Consider the following 18859-nt stretch of genomic DNA (forward strand, 5'->3'; position numbering starts at 1 on the left):
AAATGTTATAGTCCAGTCCTTGGCAGCAAAGCTGACACTGATAATTTTTTGAGAAATTAAGGCCTGTAAGATAGCATAGCTTAACACAAAGCAAAAATAAGATCTTGTTTGAAAAATTAATCAAATCTGTCAGACAGCATGAATGTTAACATTTCAGCAAGGACTGCATCACTTATGTGAAAACACTTCTGCTCTAATCTCACAGATGATAGAAGCACTGTTAGCAGTAATGAGATCGTGCCTACATGGGCAATTAACTTGTGATTCCTCACCAAACAGCAAACAACTGCACTGCTAGAAAAGTGAGGAAATGACACCAAGATAATTGGAAAAGGAGGAAAAAGCAGAGCTGTGTCAAGATCTAATAGACATTGTCCCTTGTGGCATCCCCTGAGCTCAAGCCATATATAATTCAACATTCTCAAACGTGCTTAAAAATCTACGGCCAGCAGGGCTGGCTCGGTAGTTCACAAGCAGCAGCCTGAGTGTGCTGGGCAGCTGTGGGTTTGAGCAGATTCACAAAGCTCAAGTGCTACGGCAGTCACAATAATCAGTGGTAATACACAGCCTGTTTTTTATCAGGTAGACCCCTACTGAGCACAGACTGCAGAGATATGTTCCTGTGAAAACCTCCCTAGCGGGGTCGTTGTCTACTTTCTTCACCATAATTAGCTTTCCTGAGGTCTGGCATACAAACACGGGTTGAGGATGTATGGATATGTATAATAAGCACATGCAAGGTATCATTTCTTTTTTCTAAAATCTAAATTTTCTTTTTTTTTCTAATGTGTGATCATGATTCCATCTCAGCCCCATAGAAAAGCTCTTGCTAATTTGAGAGGACTTTACCAGTAAGTGTTTGCAAAGAACAGAACAGGTACTTCCATTAAGTTGTGCAACTTTGTAAACACATGTCCAGCCATGTGAGTTGTTTGCACGTTTTGTGTCTCCCACACAGGACACTCTGCCTAACACCCCAGCCTTGGAAATCACACCCAGAGGCAATGAATGCGCTCTGCAGCATTTATTAATACCACCTCCAAAAGTGAGAGCGTACTCTGGCTTTTGAGGGCTCTCTGTAACTGTTCAAAGTACTTCAGAGCCCGTTCTCAGTGTGTGACATTCATCCTGGTGACACTCAAGCAGCACACTGCTGAAGGACAGCCGGGGCACATCTATATTTGTGCCATTGCTCATTGCTGGCATGCCCCTATCTGAGCAAAGAGGCAGGGTAAGGTTACCGCAATAAGTCTCCCAGCTGCAGTTATAGGAAAGTGGCAAGGAATTGCTTTCGTGTGAATTAATTTTTACTAGGGGGAATAGAAGTTAACTTTGATGCCATCTGAGCTATCAGAAGAATTTATGACGTCTTAAGATAGAAGGCAAGTTTTTAGGTAGTAACATTCTTTGTTATGTATTTATGATAACTGGCGGTCACGGATCTAAACGTGCTTCATGTAATTTTATCTGTGCCTGCAGAGCAGGCAAACACTGAGCAATCATCTGAAAATCTTATTTAGGCAGCAGGATTGCAGACAAGCTTAATTATGCTAATTTTAATTTATTTCATTTCATTTTGGTAGGAAAAATAAATGTTAATTCACTTTTCTAATTAGTAGTAGCTTCTAAAGCTAGCCTTATTGTTTTAATTATGGGGAAAAAAGTCTTTGCGGGAGCCAGACAACATTTGCTGGTATGTGTTAAGACCTTTTCTCTGTTTAAAATGTTAGAATTTGCATGATTTATTTTAGTGCCTTTAGCGTAAATAGTATTTCTGCCTAACTTCAGTGTTTTTGTCTATAGTAGGATATTGCTAACTGTAGAATCCACACCCATGTCTGCAGTGCCAGAAGACAAACTATGAACTTCTGTGTGGGTTTTCTTACAGATCTGTAAGGGGGCTGGACTCAGCCAGGGATATAAAACCAGAGAGTGCAAAATGTCTCAGTATTTTTCACTGGTTTGGGAAGTTGCTTTCTACAAAGTCATTGATTGTGTTGGCTCTATTAACTAAGCATTTCACAGGAAAATTAGTAAAATATTGATAAAATAAATTTGAGGTAGTAGCAACTACTCAAAACTAAAAAGACCATCAATAGTAGTTTGAAAGCAAACTTTTGTGAAAGCTTATGCAGAAGCTCTGATGACACTGATGTCTGACTGATCTTTTGGCTTTTTTTCTTCTGTGAGAAAGTGATTTTAAAGCTTTCGTATGCTTCACTTACCTAGGACTAGATGTAACTACAGATTAATTGATAATTAGCTGAAATCTTTCCATGAAGTCTTTTGTTCGTGGTACTAAACTGCTGGTAAAATTGATCTGAGTAGTTTTGTAGCTGTGATTCCACTCATGTTGGTGAGCAGTGAAGGGCTGTGGAGGCGTTTCAGCTCAGAGAGAGCTCTGACTGTGCTGGCATTATTTCACTGCTGTTAATACAGGCTGATTGGAAAGAGTGGGCTGGGGAATCAGCATTAAAATTGCCTTTGCACTTTTAATGTTACCCCACATGCATGTGCTTTATCATACATTTTTGCATGTCATCTGCACATGCTCTTTTCACACCTTCCTCCTTGCACAGAATAGACAAAATGTGCAAGGTTTGGGTCAGAGCAGGCATCTCTCAGTCCAGAGGTCAATGGCCTTCCTTGCTCCCTAGTTACTGGATGCTTTATATGTTAAAATGTATATTTTACACAGCACATGAGAAGCCCCAAAGGGCAGTATGTTTTCTCTGTGATATTTTTTAGAAAGGACCCAAGACCTTGACTCAAGTTTCAGTATTAAGAATGGCAACTTGAAAAATACAGAACAGGACTTTCCAGGGCATTTTCTAGTGTGTTCTGTGGCATCAGTGGTCACAACAGAGGACATTCTACATTATGCCTGACTGACAGTTCAGAAAACATGCTTGACAGCAGCTGAAGAGTGAGCAGGCTTCAAACCAGGCCATTTCCAATTGCACAGAACAGCACTAACTGTGCCTGAAGCACAGTCACAGTGTTTATCTGAGGACAGGACTGCTCCACAGTTTAAAATCAGGCATCAGGGTCACAGATGAGGTACCCAGCAAAGATGACGCACACCAGAGTCAGCTCTCTGCTGTGCTTTGCACTGAGCTGAGAAGAAAACAAGCTTCCTGTGGCTTCCCTTCAGAACCTTTACTTAGGGAGTGAAGCTACTGACTTTGGTCTTTGCCATGCCTACCTCCAGGACCTGAGCAGTCCTCAGCCAAATCTATTCTATCCATATACTTTTAAGCAAGAAAAACTCAATCCTGATATCTAAGTGTGTAGCTAAAGATCTTTCTTATCTTTTACAAGCTTGAGACTCATCATCTCAAAAGCCTCCCTGAGGATACCAATGTCATCCAGATCTGGCAGCACAAGAGACTATGAGACTAGCGGGCAGTCACGACATTATTCAGCTTCCCCACCAGTCCCAGAGTCTAGTGACACTGAGACTGAAGGTCTGATCTTTTATCACATGGATCTTTATGGATCAAAGGAGAGGTTTGATATCTTTCCTGAAGAGCTCTCTGGTCGAGGAGACAGATCTCTGGGGGATACGAGACAGGAATCTGCATTGAGTAGTGAAAAAGTTCAGCGCCCACAAGAAGTTGGCTATGACTTGGAAAAGGAGGTTGCAGAGTTGGCTAAGATGTATGGACTTGATGAGGATAGAGAAAAAGAGCTTGAGCTTCTTGAAGGACATCTGGAGAAGGTGGAGAGCAGATGGCCACCAGCTCGCCCAGAAAAAGCAGGATTACAAGGCTCCATATATAACATATCAAAAAGCAGCTCTTCAGTGAAAGATACAAGTCAAAGCACAAAGCATCAAGGAATTCCTGATGAGGCTTCTCAAGGTGAAAATCAGAGCAAAGCCAGAGCAGATGATGAGGCTGAGAGCAGCATATGGTCCAGAGGGGGGCTAAGCAGTGGTGGCGTGTCAGATGAGTGGAACAGTCAGGCTGTCAGTGAGGAGGAGGGGGAGGAGGAAGAGGAAGAAGCAGCAGATGTTTTTTGTTCCACCTGCAAGATACCAATCCGAGCTTTTGACAAACTATTTGGTGAACACAAGGATCACGAGGTTGCTCAGCTCCCCAGCGCTGTGGAAAGTGAAAAGGTGAGAGTAACACAGATGTACTGTGGTGCCTCTAAAACAGTCTTCAGACACAGTAAGAATCACACTGGGTGTTTTGTAGGAGGAGATCCATAAAAACATGTGCAAGTTGGAAGAACAGATTGCTCACATGGAAAATGTTGCCAGCCATTTGGAGGAAATCTTCATCACTGTAGAGGTAAGGCATTTTCCCTTGGGCTAACTTTATGGTAGTGGGGTTAAACAGTTTTGACAGTCATACTGACATTCGTAGTCTTCAGTTGTTAATGAGGTGAGCACTTACAGTAACAGAGCACAGACTTATCTTGGGGTTTGTCTAGACTAAAGTACTCAGGAAAACTCATCCTAAAGATTTTTTAAGTGGGCTGGTAAAACCACATTTATAATTTGCACAGAAGTTTGCATTCAGAAATAAAGTGACCCCCACTCAGGTCATCTTAGCTTTAAATGGCCAAAGAGCTGTGATCTGACTAGTGCATCCAGAGTGCAGCCCTTGTGTTCCCTCAGCATCATTCACAGAAGTGTCAGATCCAGGCAAATCCTTGGACTGGCTGCTTCAAGCTGATGACTTCAAGAGTTGTGCTCCCACTCGGTTGCTGTCAACTTGGCCCCAGGGGGAGGAGGTCAGCTGGCAGCAAGTTCAACCTGAAGCAAAAACTCAGGGCACTGCAGTCTTTTCTCTGCTGCATGTGGCACAGGAGGACATTGGTGCCTGAACAGTGAGCAGCTGCTGGGACTGCTCCTTGACTTGCCTGCTCCTTAAATCTTCCTTCCTAATGCTTTCTCCAGCTGTGAGTGAGGATACCAGCATTAGCAACTCAGCTCCCTCAGCACAAATCCATGGATCCCACTGAGTTGCCATGGTTTCTCTCATGCAAGGATGTGCTTAACTGTGTTGGTGGAAATGCTTGTGAGATTATGACTAGGATATACCCTAGTTGTGCTCCCTGGGTTTAGGTTGCTTTACATCATTGTTCCTGCTGTAATTTCTGTTGCTCTTATGTCTGAAACAAAATCCAACATTTTATGCTTCAATGGGGGGTGAATGATCAGACTAAACCCCTAAAAATGCACATAAGTCAAATTACAGCTTCTGTGTACTGGTACCGTGTCCTAGTTTTGTGAATTAAATCATATTACCTCTATGGTAAGGAGAAGTTTAGGCAGACCAGAGTAAAATTTTCCTCTGCATGACCTGTGGATCAGGCTTGATGCCAAGATACAAACCTTCAAATATCTTGCAGGAAAATTTTGGGAGGCAGGAGCAGAACTTTGAGGTGCATTACAATGATGCAGTGCAAGTGCTTGCTCAGAAGTATGAAGAGCAGCTGGAAGCACTGGGAGAAGAGAAGAGGCAGAAGCTGGAAGCTCTGTATGAGCAGCTGGTCAGTTGTGGGAAACATCTTGACACCTGCAAGGAGCTGACAGATGAAACCCAGGAGCTTTTCCTGGAAAATGACAAAGCTGAATTTATGAAGGTAAAGAGCTTTAACTGTCAAAGTGCTTTTTGCTGCTTGCAAGTAGTCCCTGTCTGAGAAGCCCCCAAGCAGCCTTATTGTAGGGAGAATTTGAGATGCTCATTCCATGGTGCTGTCACTTCTCCTGGTGCTTGGCATGGTGGCATTGACTTAGTAGGGCAACACAATGGGGGCAAAATGCAGAAGTAGAAGTTTGTAATTTGGATGCTCATTCATTTGTGAGTCACACTGGGGTTCAGAGAGAAGATATCTTGCTGAAATGCTTATCTGGGGAAACTCTGGAAGCACTTAATGTTCCTTGCCTTGTGCAGGCTCAGCTCTCTTGCTCTATTCTGGGCTCACAGCAGGCAAGCTGATGTAATCACTTAGGAAGATGTTTCCTTTTCTTGCTCATTTTGGAGGAAAGTTCAGCTGAAATACGTCAAAAGCAAAGTGATGGATGAAATCCCCTCTTGAGGTGGTGTCAAGAAGATATTTTTCTTCGGCAGGTAGAAAAATAATTGGAAAAAAATCAGAATTTTCACTGATGATGAGTGATTGCTCTCACCTGAGCTGTCTTGTGACTAAGGTGGGTGGGAGCATTTCTGTAGCACAGTGACAGTAACTTCTGAACTGGACAACAAACAAATCTCATAACACCACGTAGTCTACTTCTGTGGGTTAGTTTACTATGACTCCAGCCTGCTGAGTTCTTCACATGAGCTGACTTATTTTCTCCTTAGCTTGTGAACAGTTTTACATTGCCCCTAAGAACCATTATTCATCAAGAAGTGAATGTTGGTCTTGAGCTCTCAGGGGCTTAGGTTTCTCCTGGGACTGTACATCTGTCTTCCAGTTACATGCACTGCTCAGACTCCCTCTAGCACAGATCATTTCATGAGTTCTTTTGCCCAGCTGATTTTGGTTTTTGTTTGTGAGGGATCTGCTGGCACTTTGGACAACCAAGGGAGGAATTGGTCTAAAGCCTTCATGGGCAGACACTGATGACTACCTGATGTTGCTCATTATCTTTCTGTAAATCCAGCCAAGATCTGTCCATTTCAATAGAAAGGGCTGGCTTTGTTCTCAGGGTTGGGTGATAGCCAATTACTTCACTCCAAGTATTGCATGTGGGGTAATTTGTGTAAGACAGGTCAACAGCATGATGTAGTCTGACTCTGGACTTTTCTACCTCTAACACTCTGTCCTTTTTTTCCAACAGGCAGCAGTAACCATGGTTGACAGGTAGTATCACAGTCTGGGATTTTGTGTCACATTTCTTCCTGCTAATTGGATGGGTTATTGGAGATGCTTGCGTGTTCTGGACTTTGTTCAGGCACAAAAATGTTGTCTAAGCCACTAGAGCAATTGAAATATTTAGTATTTTTGTTTTAAAGTGCATCAGAAGAAGTTGCTCTAAGAAACTTAACACTCAACACTTGTTTGGATCCAATTTCAAGAAATCCGAAAGGAGAGTTAGAGCCTGAATAAATCAGTGTTTTCAGCTTAGTCATAAGGAACTAATTTCACTAACAAACAGGATTGCTAAAGCTCTTGAAATAACCACTCTGGATCCAAATGAAACTAAAATTGAACTCCCTAAATATACTGTAATGGGCTTATTTATGCATTAATATAGTGGGGTAGAAAGTCAAGCTGTGGGAGCTCAAAACAGATACTGAAAAATCTTGGAACAACTGGAAGAAGTCTTAGGGCACACTAAATCATAAGCAAAAAACACCCTTTTAATTGACTGTTATTGTTCATGAAAACACAGAGAAAAGATACCCCTTTCTTTCAAATTTACAACACCTAGAACCACGAGGTCATGAATCAGTAATAGTGTAAATTCACAATAATGGGAGTTACGGAGCTAAAGGGGTGCTTCCCACAGGGAGGTGCTGGGCACACCCCACGCCCTGCCTGGAGTGCGCAGCCAGCTCGCTGCAGGAGCAGGGCACACCAGCCCCAGCAGCAGCCAGCTCTCCTTGGCATCTTGGGCCATGATGGCCACGAATCTCCAAGCTACAGGCATGAGGAGGCTGAGCTTGTACAGCTCTGAAAACCGTGTTTTCAGGAAACAGATGTTAATTTGGATTCTGCTGTTCTTATTCTCTTAAAAATAGGCATCACAGAGAGATACCTCCAACACTATGGTACTTCCAATTAGACATTATTTTTTCCCCCTACAATTACAGGCTGGAAGAATTCTTAAAGAAAGAAGTGGATTTAGAGCTTTCAACACTGCCAGACTTTGAAGAGCGCATCATAGATGTCTCTGAAGTTGAACAACTAATGAACTCCATTAATGCTATTCCAGGTACTCTTCCTAACTGATCATTATTTCACACCTATTTACATTTAAGTAAGGATATGTATTAAACATTACTTCTTTTAAAGGATATCTGCAAAGGCAGAATTAACTTCTCCCTACTTTTCCTTCTAGTTTGTTTTTTTTTTTTCTTTGCCCATGTATACAGGGACACTGCAAGATATTTTTGGAATTTTTTCCATTTGTTTTCAATATAAAATTACCAGAATTACTGCTAAATTGGGACTTCCTTGCTTTTGCTGGATGATTTCCTAGAAGGCTCATAAAGATTACCCCCTTCTGTTGAGGGGTCAGGCACACTTAGTCAGTGATAACTTGTCTTACCTTGTAGTTCCTTGAACAAAATAAGAGGAACCCCAGACTGCTTTAAATAACTTACCCAGTTTCTCTTGATAAACAGATTTCAGTGACCTACTCCTCTACTATTTAGCAAGCAATTTTCCCCCCATAATCCACAGGAAACAGCACTACATAAACAAATTTTGAGTAACTAAAAAAATAACGCCTAAAATTTTAAATATTTTCTGGTGCATCACAAATGGTCAGAAAGAACATTATTCTTTTTTTATACCCAATACTGTGTTTTCTTAACACAGTACTTGTACTTGTTTGGTTGTGCTGATGCCCCCTGTTGTACAGCTTTTCCCTGATCCTGGGGTGGCTGGCAGGAGTGGTGGCATGGCAGATGTTGGGCTCACTGGAGCAGCCCTCAGAGCAGGGGAGGCTGAGTTTACAGAGGAGGGGTAGGCTGAGGTTTATTTATTTCATTGGTTTGACTTTATTTTGAAGCAAGACTAGTTCTCACACATCAGTGACCTGATTACTATCTGCAATTGTTTACAGAGTCAGCTCCTGACTTTTCTCCATGTGGGAGGAATTGAGGAATATGACCCTATTCAGTGCCAGGGCTATGTGCAAACATCTTTGTGAGAGGAGAGGTACAACAAACCATGATTACACATTCAAAAACTGACCTGTTTTTCTCTCTGCAGCTCCTTGTGCCCCTGTGATCAATCCCCAGGCTCCCAATGCAGCAACTGGCACTTCACTGAGAGTTTGCTGGGGCCTCTTCTCGGATGACACTGTGGAGTGCTACCAGCTGTGCTACCAACCAGTGAGCAATGAGAGGCACAGTGATGGGCAAGCCGGTAAGGAGGCTTGGGCCCAAGGGACACCTCAGCCCTCCACTGCAAAACCAGCTGATGCCAAAGTGCCTCTGCATGCCTTGTGCACTCTGTCTGCCACCAAAACTGTCATATCTGCCACCACCATCTGCTTTGTCCCTCTTCTCCTGCCAGGTCTGCCATGCTGCCAGCTGCAGCAGGACCCATCACAGGAGCAAAGACAGGATGCAGCAGCAGGGATAGCAGGAATGGGAAGGGGACAGTGGATGGAGTCACGAGGATTTCTGGAGGGTGGGCACTGCATTTGAACATGTGCTGCATCCATGGTAAAGCACAGTATTTTTAAAGAGCAAATCATCATATCATCAGCACTCCAACTGAAACCCCCAGATGATTTTACAGCTTATCTTAGTGCTAATAATAGGCTGTAACTCCCTAAGATGCACAGGCACACAAAGAACCACAGAATCAAAATGTCTCAGCCTTGTGACAAAACTGTCTTTGCTAATACTGTTGTTGGAGAACCTTCAAAAGTGAAAGCCAGTAGAGTGCCAGTGGCCAGTTGAGAAAGAAAAGCAGAAACTGTCCAAATTTTATAAGATGAAGAATTGAGAAATGAGCAGTAAAATAGCTTCAGCTCTTGTCCCATCTCATTTATGCTGCTTTAGAGGAAGGCATTGTGAAACTGCCTGACAGCTGATCAAAGAGTGTGGAACACAAGGAGCTCTCCTGAACTCAGCACCCAAAACAATGCACCCCAACTCCACTGTGTGATGCAGCTTTGGGGAAGAGTGGGCAAGTGTGTAAAGGCACTGTAAATGCTTTGTTCTTGTCATTTCAGAGCATACACTAAAAGTCAAAGAAACATACTGCACCATTACTGATCTGTTGCCAAATACACAGTATGAATTTTGGGTCAGTGCTTTAAATGCCTCTGGTATCAGTCCACCAAGTGAAAGAGCAGTTTATGTAACAGGTAAAAATATTTTGTTCATACAGCTTTGTAACCTTCATAGTGAAATTCAAAATCATCTCTGAATTTTATGCAAGTAATGCTTTCTGGACACTTTCTTTCTTCTGATGTAAAGCTACTGACTGCAAGGGAATTCCCTACTTTTATTTAGAGACCCTATCATGCCAACTGTCCCTGTTTTAGAGTGGCAGAAACAGAAGCAGAGAGACAAAATAACTTATTTAAATGCAAGCTTGTAGACCAGCTGTGAATAAGGTTCAGGTTTCCTGGTTCTGCCAGATGAATCCCAGCTCTCCTTTTACTGGCCTATAGGTATTTTGTGGATTCACCTGTTATGCTGTTCTTTTTAACTGCAGTTCAGTCTAGGACATTGTGTGAAATCCTGACATCAGACTGAGCAAGTCAGTGTGAGACCTTTGAGTGCTTGTTCAGATGTCTCTGACATCTCAGAGCAGAGAAGGGATGCACCTTTATGACAAAGATAAAACTAATGGTAGAAAACAGTTGTGTAATCAGTCTTTATGTTACTTCTCTGTTTGATTCTCTTGGGACCTTTATAGTCTAAATGAAGTCTTTAAATAGTACTGTTAATCACTCTACCTGCTGTTTATTGTCCATTGGGGAAGCAGGTTTCTTTACGTACACAGTATTAGTAAACAACATTTTTCTATTTCTTTGTCTTCAAAGCATGTTGTTTGCAAGCATCTTCAAGCAACAGCTTAGAATTGTTCTTTTCCCTACTTTTTAGCTCCTTCACCACCAACCATAAAGAATAAAAAGATCCGAAGCTGTGAAAATGCAGCACTGGTGTGCTGGGAATCCAGAGACATTAACCCTGTTGATTCCTACACAGTTGAATTGTCCAAGCTGACAGATGAAGAAAATGATGATATTATTACTGAGTGAGTTACTCTTCTATTGAGCCCAAGGCCTGTAGAGACGAAACCATTTCAACTGTGTGGCATAAGATAGGACTAAGAAAGGACCCATCTTCTGGTGAATTTACATTTACAAACAATCCTCTTAGTAAAATTAGTTGTAAAATGTTCAGAATGTAAAATAATCAGAAACTACTATATGAGAATTATGGGTATGGGAAAAGGGCAGAAGCAAATGTAAAAATCTGCAGGCTGTCACAAACTCTCTCTTGCCCTGCTATGGGCAACTGTACAAGGTAAAATTGTTGCTGTCAACAAGACAACTTGAAGTGTAATGTCTGCCTTGTTGCTCAGAAAAATAATTTCAAAGGCCTACCTTTGTTTTCTACCCTCTCATTTTCCATGGATTTGTTTTCTGTAGATCTATTGTTGGGATCCCTAACTGTGAAGTCCTAATTCACCTCCAGCCAGCACAAAAGTATCACATCTGTGTCAGAGCCCAAAACCTGGGTGGTTCCAGTGAAAGAAGTGAACCCGTTCTGATACACACCACAGGTACTGTACAGCTTGGAACAGCTCCAGCAGCTTATTGGAGCATCTATTGTCTTAACAGAAAGATTCCTGCTGGTTTCAATGGCTCTGGACCAGGTCCTAATCTCTCACATCTAATTACACACCTGGTAACCTTTTAGGAGTGAAAAAAGCAACGTCTTGTAAAAATAAGTGCATTGCTTTATATTATTGCTGTCTGGTACATTTGGTACTTGAAAGTTACTAATTTCTAAACATTTTAAAAGACAGTGTCAACTCAACACCCACGTATTGCCAGCCTGCAAAGTACTGACACACCAATGAGGAAAGTTGTAGTGTGATTTTACTTCAGAGGTTACCACATAATGAAGCTGCTGCTGGAAATTACGGCTGAGACAGCACTTTCTAGAGCCATTCAGCAGCCATCAGTGCTCACCTTCATCACTGCTGCAACCACACTGCAACTTCACTGCTCATCTCAAATCTCCCAAGCCACTCACACCTTACCTGTGTCTCTTCTGCCCTCACCTTCTGTGAGACATTTGAAAATTGTATTTATTCATCAAGATGATCACACAAAGTTATGTTTTAGTAAAAAACCCATCTGCCATGTAGCAGTGACACCACAGAAAAGAAATGCTCATCCTTAAATCCCTGGAGAGGAAAACTGTCATTGTGTTACCATCGTTTGTGTGTATTCCAACTGTTTAAATCAAACTCAGTATTTGAAATTGCCCATTCTGTTTGCACAGCATGTGTTTGTTTTCAGCAGCACATGCCTGTAATTGCCCTGTCATTGTTTGTATTGTATTTGCAATGAAGTAACTTGCAGTTTGATTATAATGATTTCATTTGGGATTACCATGGGGAGATTAATCTTCTCGGAGCCTACATTATGCAAACAGCTGATGCAAATTGATCTATCAACTGCAAGAACCCACCTCCAACACTGTGAATGGCCTTTGATCCTTTCTGGGGTGGATAAACAAGCACCAACTACAAACAGCAGCTGTGCCACTCGTGGCTGCTCCTCAGGCCCCCGTGTGTCAGACCTGCTCTGGGAAGTCTCCAGGAAGAAAAGCAGAAGCACTTCTGTCCTGGGCTGGACTGACAAGGGAGGTGCTGAAGCATGAGGGATCCTTTCTCTTCAAACTGCCCAGAATTTATGGGGATGAGTGAGGCCATGGAGAGTCCTTTAAGCCTCCTTTCTCATTTCAGTGATTAAAAATAGATTACTTGAAACCAGACAGTCCATTGCAGGGAGGACTCCTCATCTCTGAATAGCTACTTCCTGCCCAATGTCTGCAGCTTTGAACCCTGGGAGGGTTCAAAACCAGGCTAAGTCCCCTGCTTTTCACAAGGCTGAAACCAAACAGTGTTAAACTGCAAAGCCATTTATTAGAAAAATTTTTAAAATATGATCTTGTCCTCTCAGTGCCAGCCACAGATTCTTTCAAGAGCATTGGTGAATCTTTTTGTGGATCCAAATAACATTTCATCACGCCCTTGCTGCAATTCTAATGTTATAAGGAGATACTGGAGTTATCCTTAGGCATTTTCTCTTGCAGGCACCTGTTTCTACCTTAATGAGGACACAGCCCATCCTTTACTGGCAATTCTAGATGATGGATTTACCATTTCATGTGATGAACTGGAAAACCCAGAGTGTGATCTGCCTGTCTATGATAACAGCTTTACAAGGTATACAGGGGCATTTCAGTTTCTTTGGTTCTTTTAACAGATGCCAGGAAATATCTAATGGAGCTTTCAGCAGCTCTGATTAATTTTTTGAGTTGAAATCTCTCTCTCCAGCTGCTCTTTGGAACTTGGAAATTAATGCAAGTTCTTAAATAGGATTACAGATACAGCAGCCACAATTATGTACAAGCCTGCTTACATGTCTGGCATACTGAGCTAAATTTGAACAGATATTTAGGTGCCATAACAGATGCTAAGGAAAGGAGAGGGATCTGAAAACTTACCTCTTGCTGAAAGATAGAACTGATACTATTTGGACCAACAGGTATTACTTGCAAAAAATAATTAGGCCTTTTGCCATTGAAGTGAGAGGCTAAGCTTGCCAAAATGCGTATTTCCAGTCAAAACCACAGAAACACCATATAACCAGGACAGACATTGCAGGGTAATACAAGTCTACAATTTATTCCCTCCATGGAAATGCAGTGCTACTAGAGGGCTTGGTAGAAAAGAGTTGGGAGACTGCTGATCCTTTTCATTAAAGCCATCATGGTAACCTTAAATGGGATTTCATCCCACTTCTATGGCATGCTTTTATGTTTCATGTAAACAGCCAGAACTGACATTCATCTCATTCAAAGGCTGAGGTTTTGGTACCACTATGAACTTTCACAAATCTCCTTCAAACCAAGATACTTATTTATGAAGTTTGTGTGGTCTCCTAAATTTGGGTGGCTGATGTATTTCCTAACTGCTTCTTCAGTGCAGCTCGGGTTTGCCTTGGTGGCTTTGCAGCTCTCATTACTATGGTCATGTTTTGTTCACAGATGTTTACCCATCCATTTTGCATCATTCTTTTTCCTTCTCAAGCTGCAGCAACACAGTCCCTCTGAGGTCTGATTTCAGCAGCCTTTAAGTTGTTCCCAAGACATTTACATGCACTTGCAATGAACTGTACACTTGCTCTGAGCAAGTGCAGCTGCAGAAGCAGAGTACAGCTATTGTGCTGTGCGTGCCCATCCTCACACCACAGGCCCTCCAAATGATGAGTGCAGCTCCCTCTCAGCATTGCCTAGAAGAGCTCAGTGTCTGCCAGCAACATCCTTTTCCTTTGTAACTTACAACTTGAGACACTACCATAGGAACATCAAAGTTGTGTGTGTTTGAAACCTGCTGTCCCCCTTGACAATGACAGCTAATACACCACATACTTTTCCTAAGAAAAAGCTGAGGTGTAAGCTTACAGAACTCATGTTGCTCTCCTAAGAGTGTTTCAGAAGCATTTGGAGTGGGTTATTTTGCCCAATTTTCTTGCTTTAGAACCTGTGTTTTTGCAGACTTGCATCTTCAAAGCACCCAGTTCCTTTGATTTCAGGACTGTGCCAGTAAATCAAGCTGAAGGGTCTCTCTGTAATTCATTATCTTTGTCTCTACTACACAACTTTCAAAAGACTTATTTTCTGCATGGTTCCTATCATACATTTCCTGGCCCAGGTACCCAGTATATTACAAGTTCTCCTACCGTGTTCAATTCTTGCTAATCTCTCCAAACACAGAGGGAACCAGTGTAGACAGGTTCCCTCTTCCCCAGCTGCCCCAGGAACTTCATGCTGTTACAGTGCTCATTTCCTAATGGTGAGTGATGTCCAAAACTCTGGGCTGTTTGGAAAGAAAATGCAAAATCTGTACTTTTTTTCCCCTGCTGTGCTGGGGTTCACTAGAGCACTCTCTGCTAACAAGCATTAACTTTCCCAGAAAACGCAGGCACTATGGGTTGCTGTCCTCCATCTTCCTGGAAGTGCCTAGGGCACTCATTTATACAAAGCTACCCACAAGTAAAAACAGGGCAGGTGTCACAAAGAAACCTGCAGGCTGGGTGTCAGCTCCTCAGTGCGGGAATTTCACTGGAGTCAAAAATCCACACTGCACTGCTAAGGTGACAGCAGAAGTGGCTTTTGTTTATTGCTATGTAAAGTCCAGGTATAGACATACCTGAACATATCTAAACACTGTGAAGAGCATTAAAGAGAGGCCCTGCCAAAACACATATTCCTGTTTCCCACAGATGTATTGCCATCCTGGGCAGTCTGATCCCATTTCCAGGAAAGCATTACTGGGAGGTGGAAGTTGAGGAAGATACAGAGTACAGAATTGGTGTGGCTTTTGAGAACACTCCAAGACATGGTCACCTGGGGGCAAACAACTCATCCTGGTGCATGAGGCACATCATCACACCCTCAAGGTAAGGGCTGTGGAGGCTGCAGGTCTCCAACAGGAACAACTCTTACACCTGCAGGCAGGGCAGCAGAGAAGGCAGATTTTGGATCAGCTCAGACCAGGCACTGGGGCCTCTGACATTCCACCACTGTCCCTGTAAACTGGTGTTGGAAGGATACTGCTTAAGCAAATCCTCCTGCTTTTTTAGGGTGTTTCAGAAGCATTTGGCATGGGTTATTTTGCCCAACTTCCTTGCTTCAGAACTTGTGTTGTGGCAGATTTGCATCTTCAAAGCACCCATTTCTGTTGACTGTGAGGGTGCTAGTGAATCAAACTGAAGGGTCCATGGTACATTGTCTCATTGAAACGAGACATTGTCACATTGAAACAAGAAATTGCAGGAACAAAGCTGAATAAAATCAGAGTTGCAGAATTTAGCTGTAAACATTACCGAAACCTCAGTGAGGAGACAGAGTGTAATAGATCTGTGTAATCCAAAAACTACTTGTAATCCAAAAACTACGTATCTGGCTAAACCCAGCTATACCCAACTGGTTTTGATCTCCGTCCTACCTATGGCAGTATGTCACACCTGCCTGCAGAAATGCCAGCTCCCCTCTTGCCTCAGCTGCACTGCTGGCTCTCCCCTGGACATGGTACATTAACACCACTGCCTTTGACTCTCATGAGCAACCTGGGCACCTGTGTGCACAAAGTGCTTCCCTTTGAGAGCCAGGGTGCCTTCAGCTCTTTTGTTTTTCTTGCCTGCAGGCACAAGTATGAATTCCTGCACAGTGGGATGACACCTGACATCAGAATTACTGTTCCCCCCAGAAGGATTGGCATCCTGCTGGACTATGAGAACTGCAGACTGTCATTTTTCAATGCAGATATTGCCCAGCACCTTCACACATTCAACTCACACTTCCAGCATTATGTCCACCCCTGCTTTGCACTGGAAACACCTGGTATCTTAAGGATACATACTGGAATTACAACACCCCCGTGGACTGCCCTGCCATAACCTGTGTTCTGCAGCTGCCACACCCATGTGTAACCTGCCCTGAGCAATGCCCTCTTCCAGCATTAACTGCACCATCATACTCCCTGTGAACCAGCTGTTTCCCCCTAGTAAGAGCAAAGTGACCCTGACCCAGACCACCTGCCAAGCCTGAGTCCTTAGTTTACATCCTCTTGGGAAGGATCTTAGAAAAAGCCACTGTGGTCACAAGATCCATCAGCATCCCAGAATTCTCATTAGAAATGGACACCTTCCTTCTCAGAGGTGACACTGTCACCACACAGCAGTGGCAGCTGGATCACAGATTCCCCCAACAGCCACCTGAAGCCTAGGGAACTCCCCAGTTCTGAAGAATTGTTAATTCTACTTCTGAATCTACTCAAAAGCTAAAAATTTAAAAGAAAAACAAAAATAGCAGAAGGCATAATCACTGCACAGCTGCTGGAGCTGCAAACACTCCAGCCATGAAGCTGATCTCCCAATCAAGTGTTCTTGTTGCTACATGAAGTCTGTGACTCACGATAATCAAGTATGCCTCCCCTGTGTGTGAACTGTTAGTGCCTACATACCAAGTGAGGCTTTCTGGAATACCCAAGCCTGCACTCTCAAATTTAAGCCATTTTACAGAATGCTTCTTTCATTCACCCAGGGAAAAAAATATAGGCTTTTTGCAGTGCTTGATTGTCCTTATAGAAAAACAAGCAATATTTTTAGCTGCTTCTTTTTAGCTATGCTCACCTCCACTTGGGTGTACCCTCCCTCCACACTCACAGATCTGTTCTCCCCCTCAGCATGGAAGAATTCCACTCCATGCTGTGCCCTAGAAGCTGTGGATGTCCAGTGAGGCTGGAAGGACTCTGGCCCAGCACACAGCTGAGACATCCTTGTTTGGGTTTCATTTCCAGACACCAATCAAGACAGGCCCTGCCTGTCAAGCAGGCTTGGCCAGCTCTGAACAACCTCATCCATGTATGTCAAAACTACCTGAACTCAATCAAGAGTCATTAACAGAGAAGCTTTTCCAGAGATTTATTGCACATTCTTTACAAAAATCATTGGTTCAAGTTTCCATTCTAGGGAATCACCAGGAACAAGCAGTGGCCTCTACAATATGCAGGGTCTCTACAAATAAATGCCGTTGGCAAAACTGAAGAGATTTTACATAGAACTGTGTGTCAAAAGCTTGTCTCTTCTTTCTCAAATAGCTTTTAAAAAGTCTTGCCAAAACAAGCCTTCAGAAACCACAAAAACAGGAGCTCAGTATGTCCCTACAGCAGCGATCAGTACCAGCTGCTCTTGGATATCTGTTACAAAAGCCGCAGAAGATGGGTTTAGCAACACTGAGCTATACCAGCACAGCATCACTTCTTAACCTACCCGGAATTAAGGTATTTTCAGGGCAGAAAAAGTTATGGTCACTTTGTCAGACCTGTTGTAAGCAGGCCAGAGACTTTCAGTTGCTTTGTCTGCCAGTGAGCAGAGCAGCTTGTGGCCATGTGTGCCCTGCTGATGCTGGCATGGCCATCCCAGGGAACAGCAGCTCTAGGGTACAGCTCCTGTGCAGGGGATGGAAGTGGTGAGATAGCACCATTGTTTGCTTAAAAATGTCCTCCTTGACTCTGGGTCCAACTTATACCCACTGTTTTACCCCTATCAGCCAAAAACTGAGAGCCCCACTCTTAATTTCAAGTAGATACCTGAAAGAGCATAACACACAGGTATCAGAACAGAGGTATGAGAACATCTGAACTTCCCAACAGAGTCTCTAATGCACAAATGCTGCTGCTGAACCCATGATTCTACTACCCACCATCAGCTTTCACCTTAAGTGCTCAAACCATAGCTGTGACCTGGCAAAATACTTTCCAGTTGGTGAACTGAACAGTCAAGTCCCCAGGACTTCACAACCCTCTTGCTGGCTGTGCAAGGGCAGATTTTCTGAGCCAAATTTGAGGTGCTCAGACTCTTGCAGTGGGACTCCACAGGTACCAAACAGCCCTGATGTTATGCTGCCAGTGGCTGAGTACAGAGCAGTCTGCTCAGGAGAATGGCCCCATGGTCATCACCAGGCATGGCACAGGACTGCTAAGGCAGTGGCAGAACTATCTGAAAGAAAGAAAAAAATGCAGTAATTGGCTTCTAAGTTAAAAACAGTACGGGAAACGAGTTTGTATGTTTCTGTTTAATAAAAGCTTCACCTGTTGCCACTAGGCCAAACTAGCCTTGGTTTCATCCCTTCAGAATCCAGACCCCATCACTTAAATATTTATACAGCAAAGGAAACTTGATAATGTGTGTTTCTTAGAACCAGCTGTTGCTCTGAACAATCTCTATATAAATCCTTTACAGGGAGGCCACCACTTCCACTACAAAGGTCTACTAAGCTGTAAGTTTATACCAACCCTACATGTCTCTGTATTCAGTTTACTCATCAGTTCTATTCAGTTTATTGAAACTCTGGGTACAGCACTCAACTTGGACAACTGTGATGATCTGAGATCTATTTCT

General features: G+C 43.0%; 2 protein-coding genes across 11 annotated transcripts in view; one reads left to right on the forward strand and one right to left on the reverse strand.

Annotated features, from left to right (window-relative positions):
• The first annotated feature begins 1128 nt into the window (after positions 1 to 1128).
• On the forward strand, positions 1129 to 17503 carry FSD2 (fibronectin type III and SPRY domain containing 2). Of its 4 annotated transcripts, none has more exons than XM_041468762.1 (13): positions 1129 to 1231; positions 3322 to 4123; positions 4203 to 4298; positions 5365 to 5598; positions 6800 to 6822; positions 7776 to 7897; positions 8902 to 9057; positions 9875 to 10009; positions 10755 to 10908; positions 11306 to 11439; positions 12984 to 13116; positions 15179 to 15355; positions 16102 to 17503. In XM_041468762.1, exons 2-13 carry the CDS (start codon positions 3362 to 3364, stop codon positions 16352 to 16354), a joined length of 2379 nt encoding a protein of 792 aa, XP_041324696.1. In that variant the 5' UTR covers positions 1129 to 1231; positions 3322 to 3361; the 3' UTR covers positions 16355 to 17503. The 4 variants fall into 4 exon arrangements, with proteins under 4 accessions (XP_041324696.1, XP_041324693.1, XP_041324695.1 ...); XM_041468759.1 differs by lacking the exon at positions 1129 to 1231 and adding an exon at positions 1244 to 1394; XM_041468761.1 differs by lacking the exon at positions 1129 to 1231 and adding an exon at positions 1245 to 1382.
• PDE8A (phosphodiesterase 8A) overlaps positions 17367 to 18859 on the reverse strand; it is a 156419-nt gene continuing 154926 nt past the window's right edge. For all 7 annotated transcript variants that reach the window (XM_041468753.1, XM_041468755.1, XM_041468754.1 and 4 more), the window contains one exon: positions 17367 to 18457. The gene's annotated coding sequence lies outside the window, so the exon portion shown is untranslated. The remainder of the gene's footprint in view (positions 18458 to 18859) is intronic.

The sequence above is a fragment of the Pyrgilauda ruficollis genome, unplaced genomic scaffold (assembly GCF_017590135.1).
Source record: "Pyrgilauda ruficollis isolate IOZ18807 unplaced genomic scaffold, ASM1759013v1 scaffold23, whole genome shotgun sequence".
In the NCBI taxonomy this organism is placed as follows: domain Eukaryota; kingdom Metazoa; phylum Chordata; class Aves; order Passeriformes; family Passeridae; genus Pyrgilauda; species Pyrgilauda ruficollis.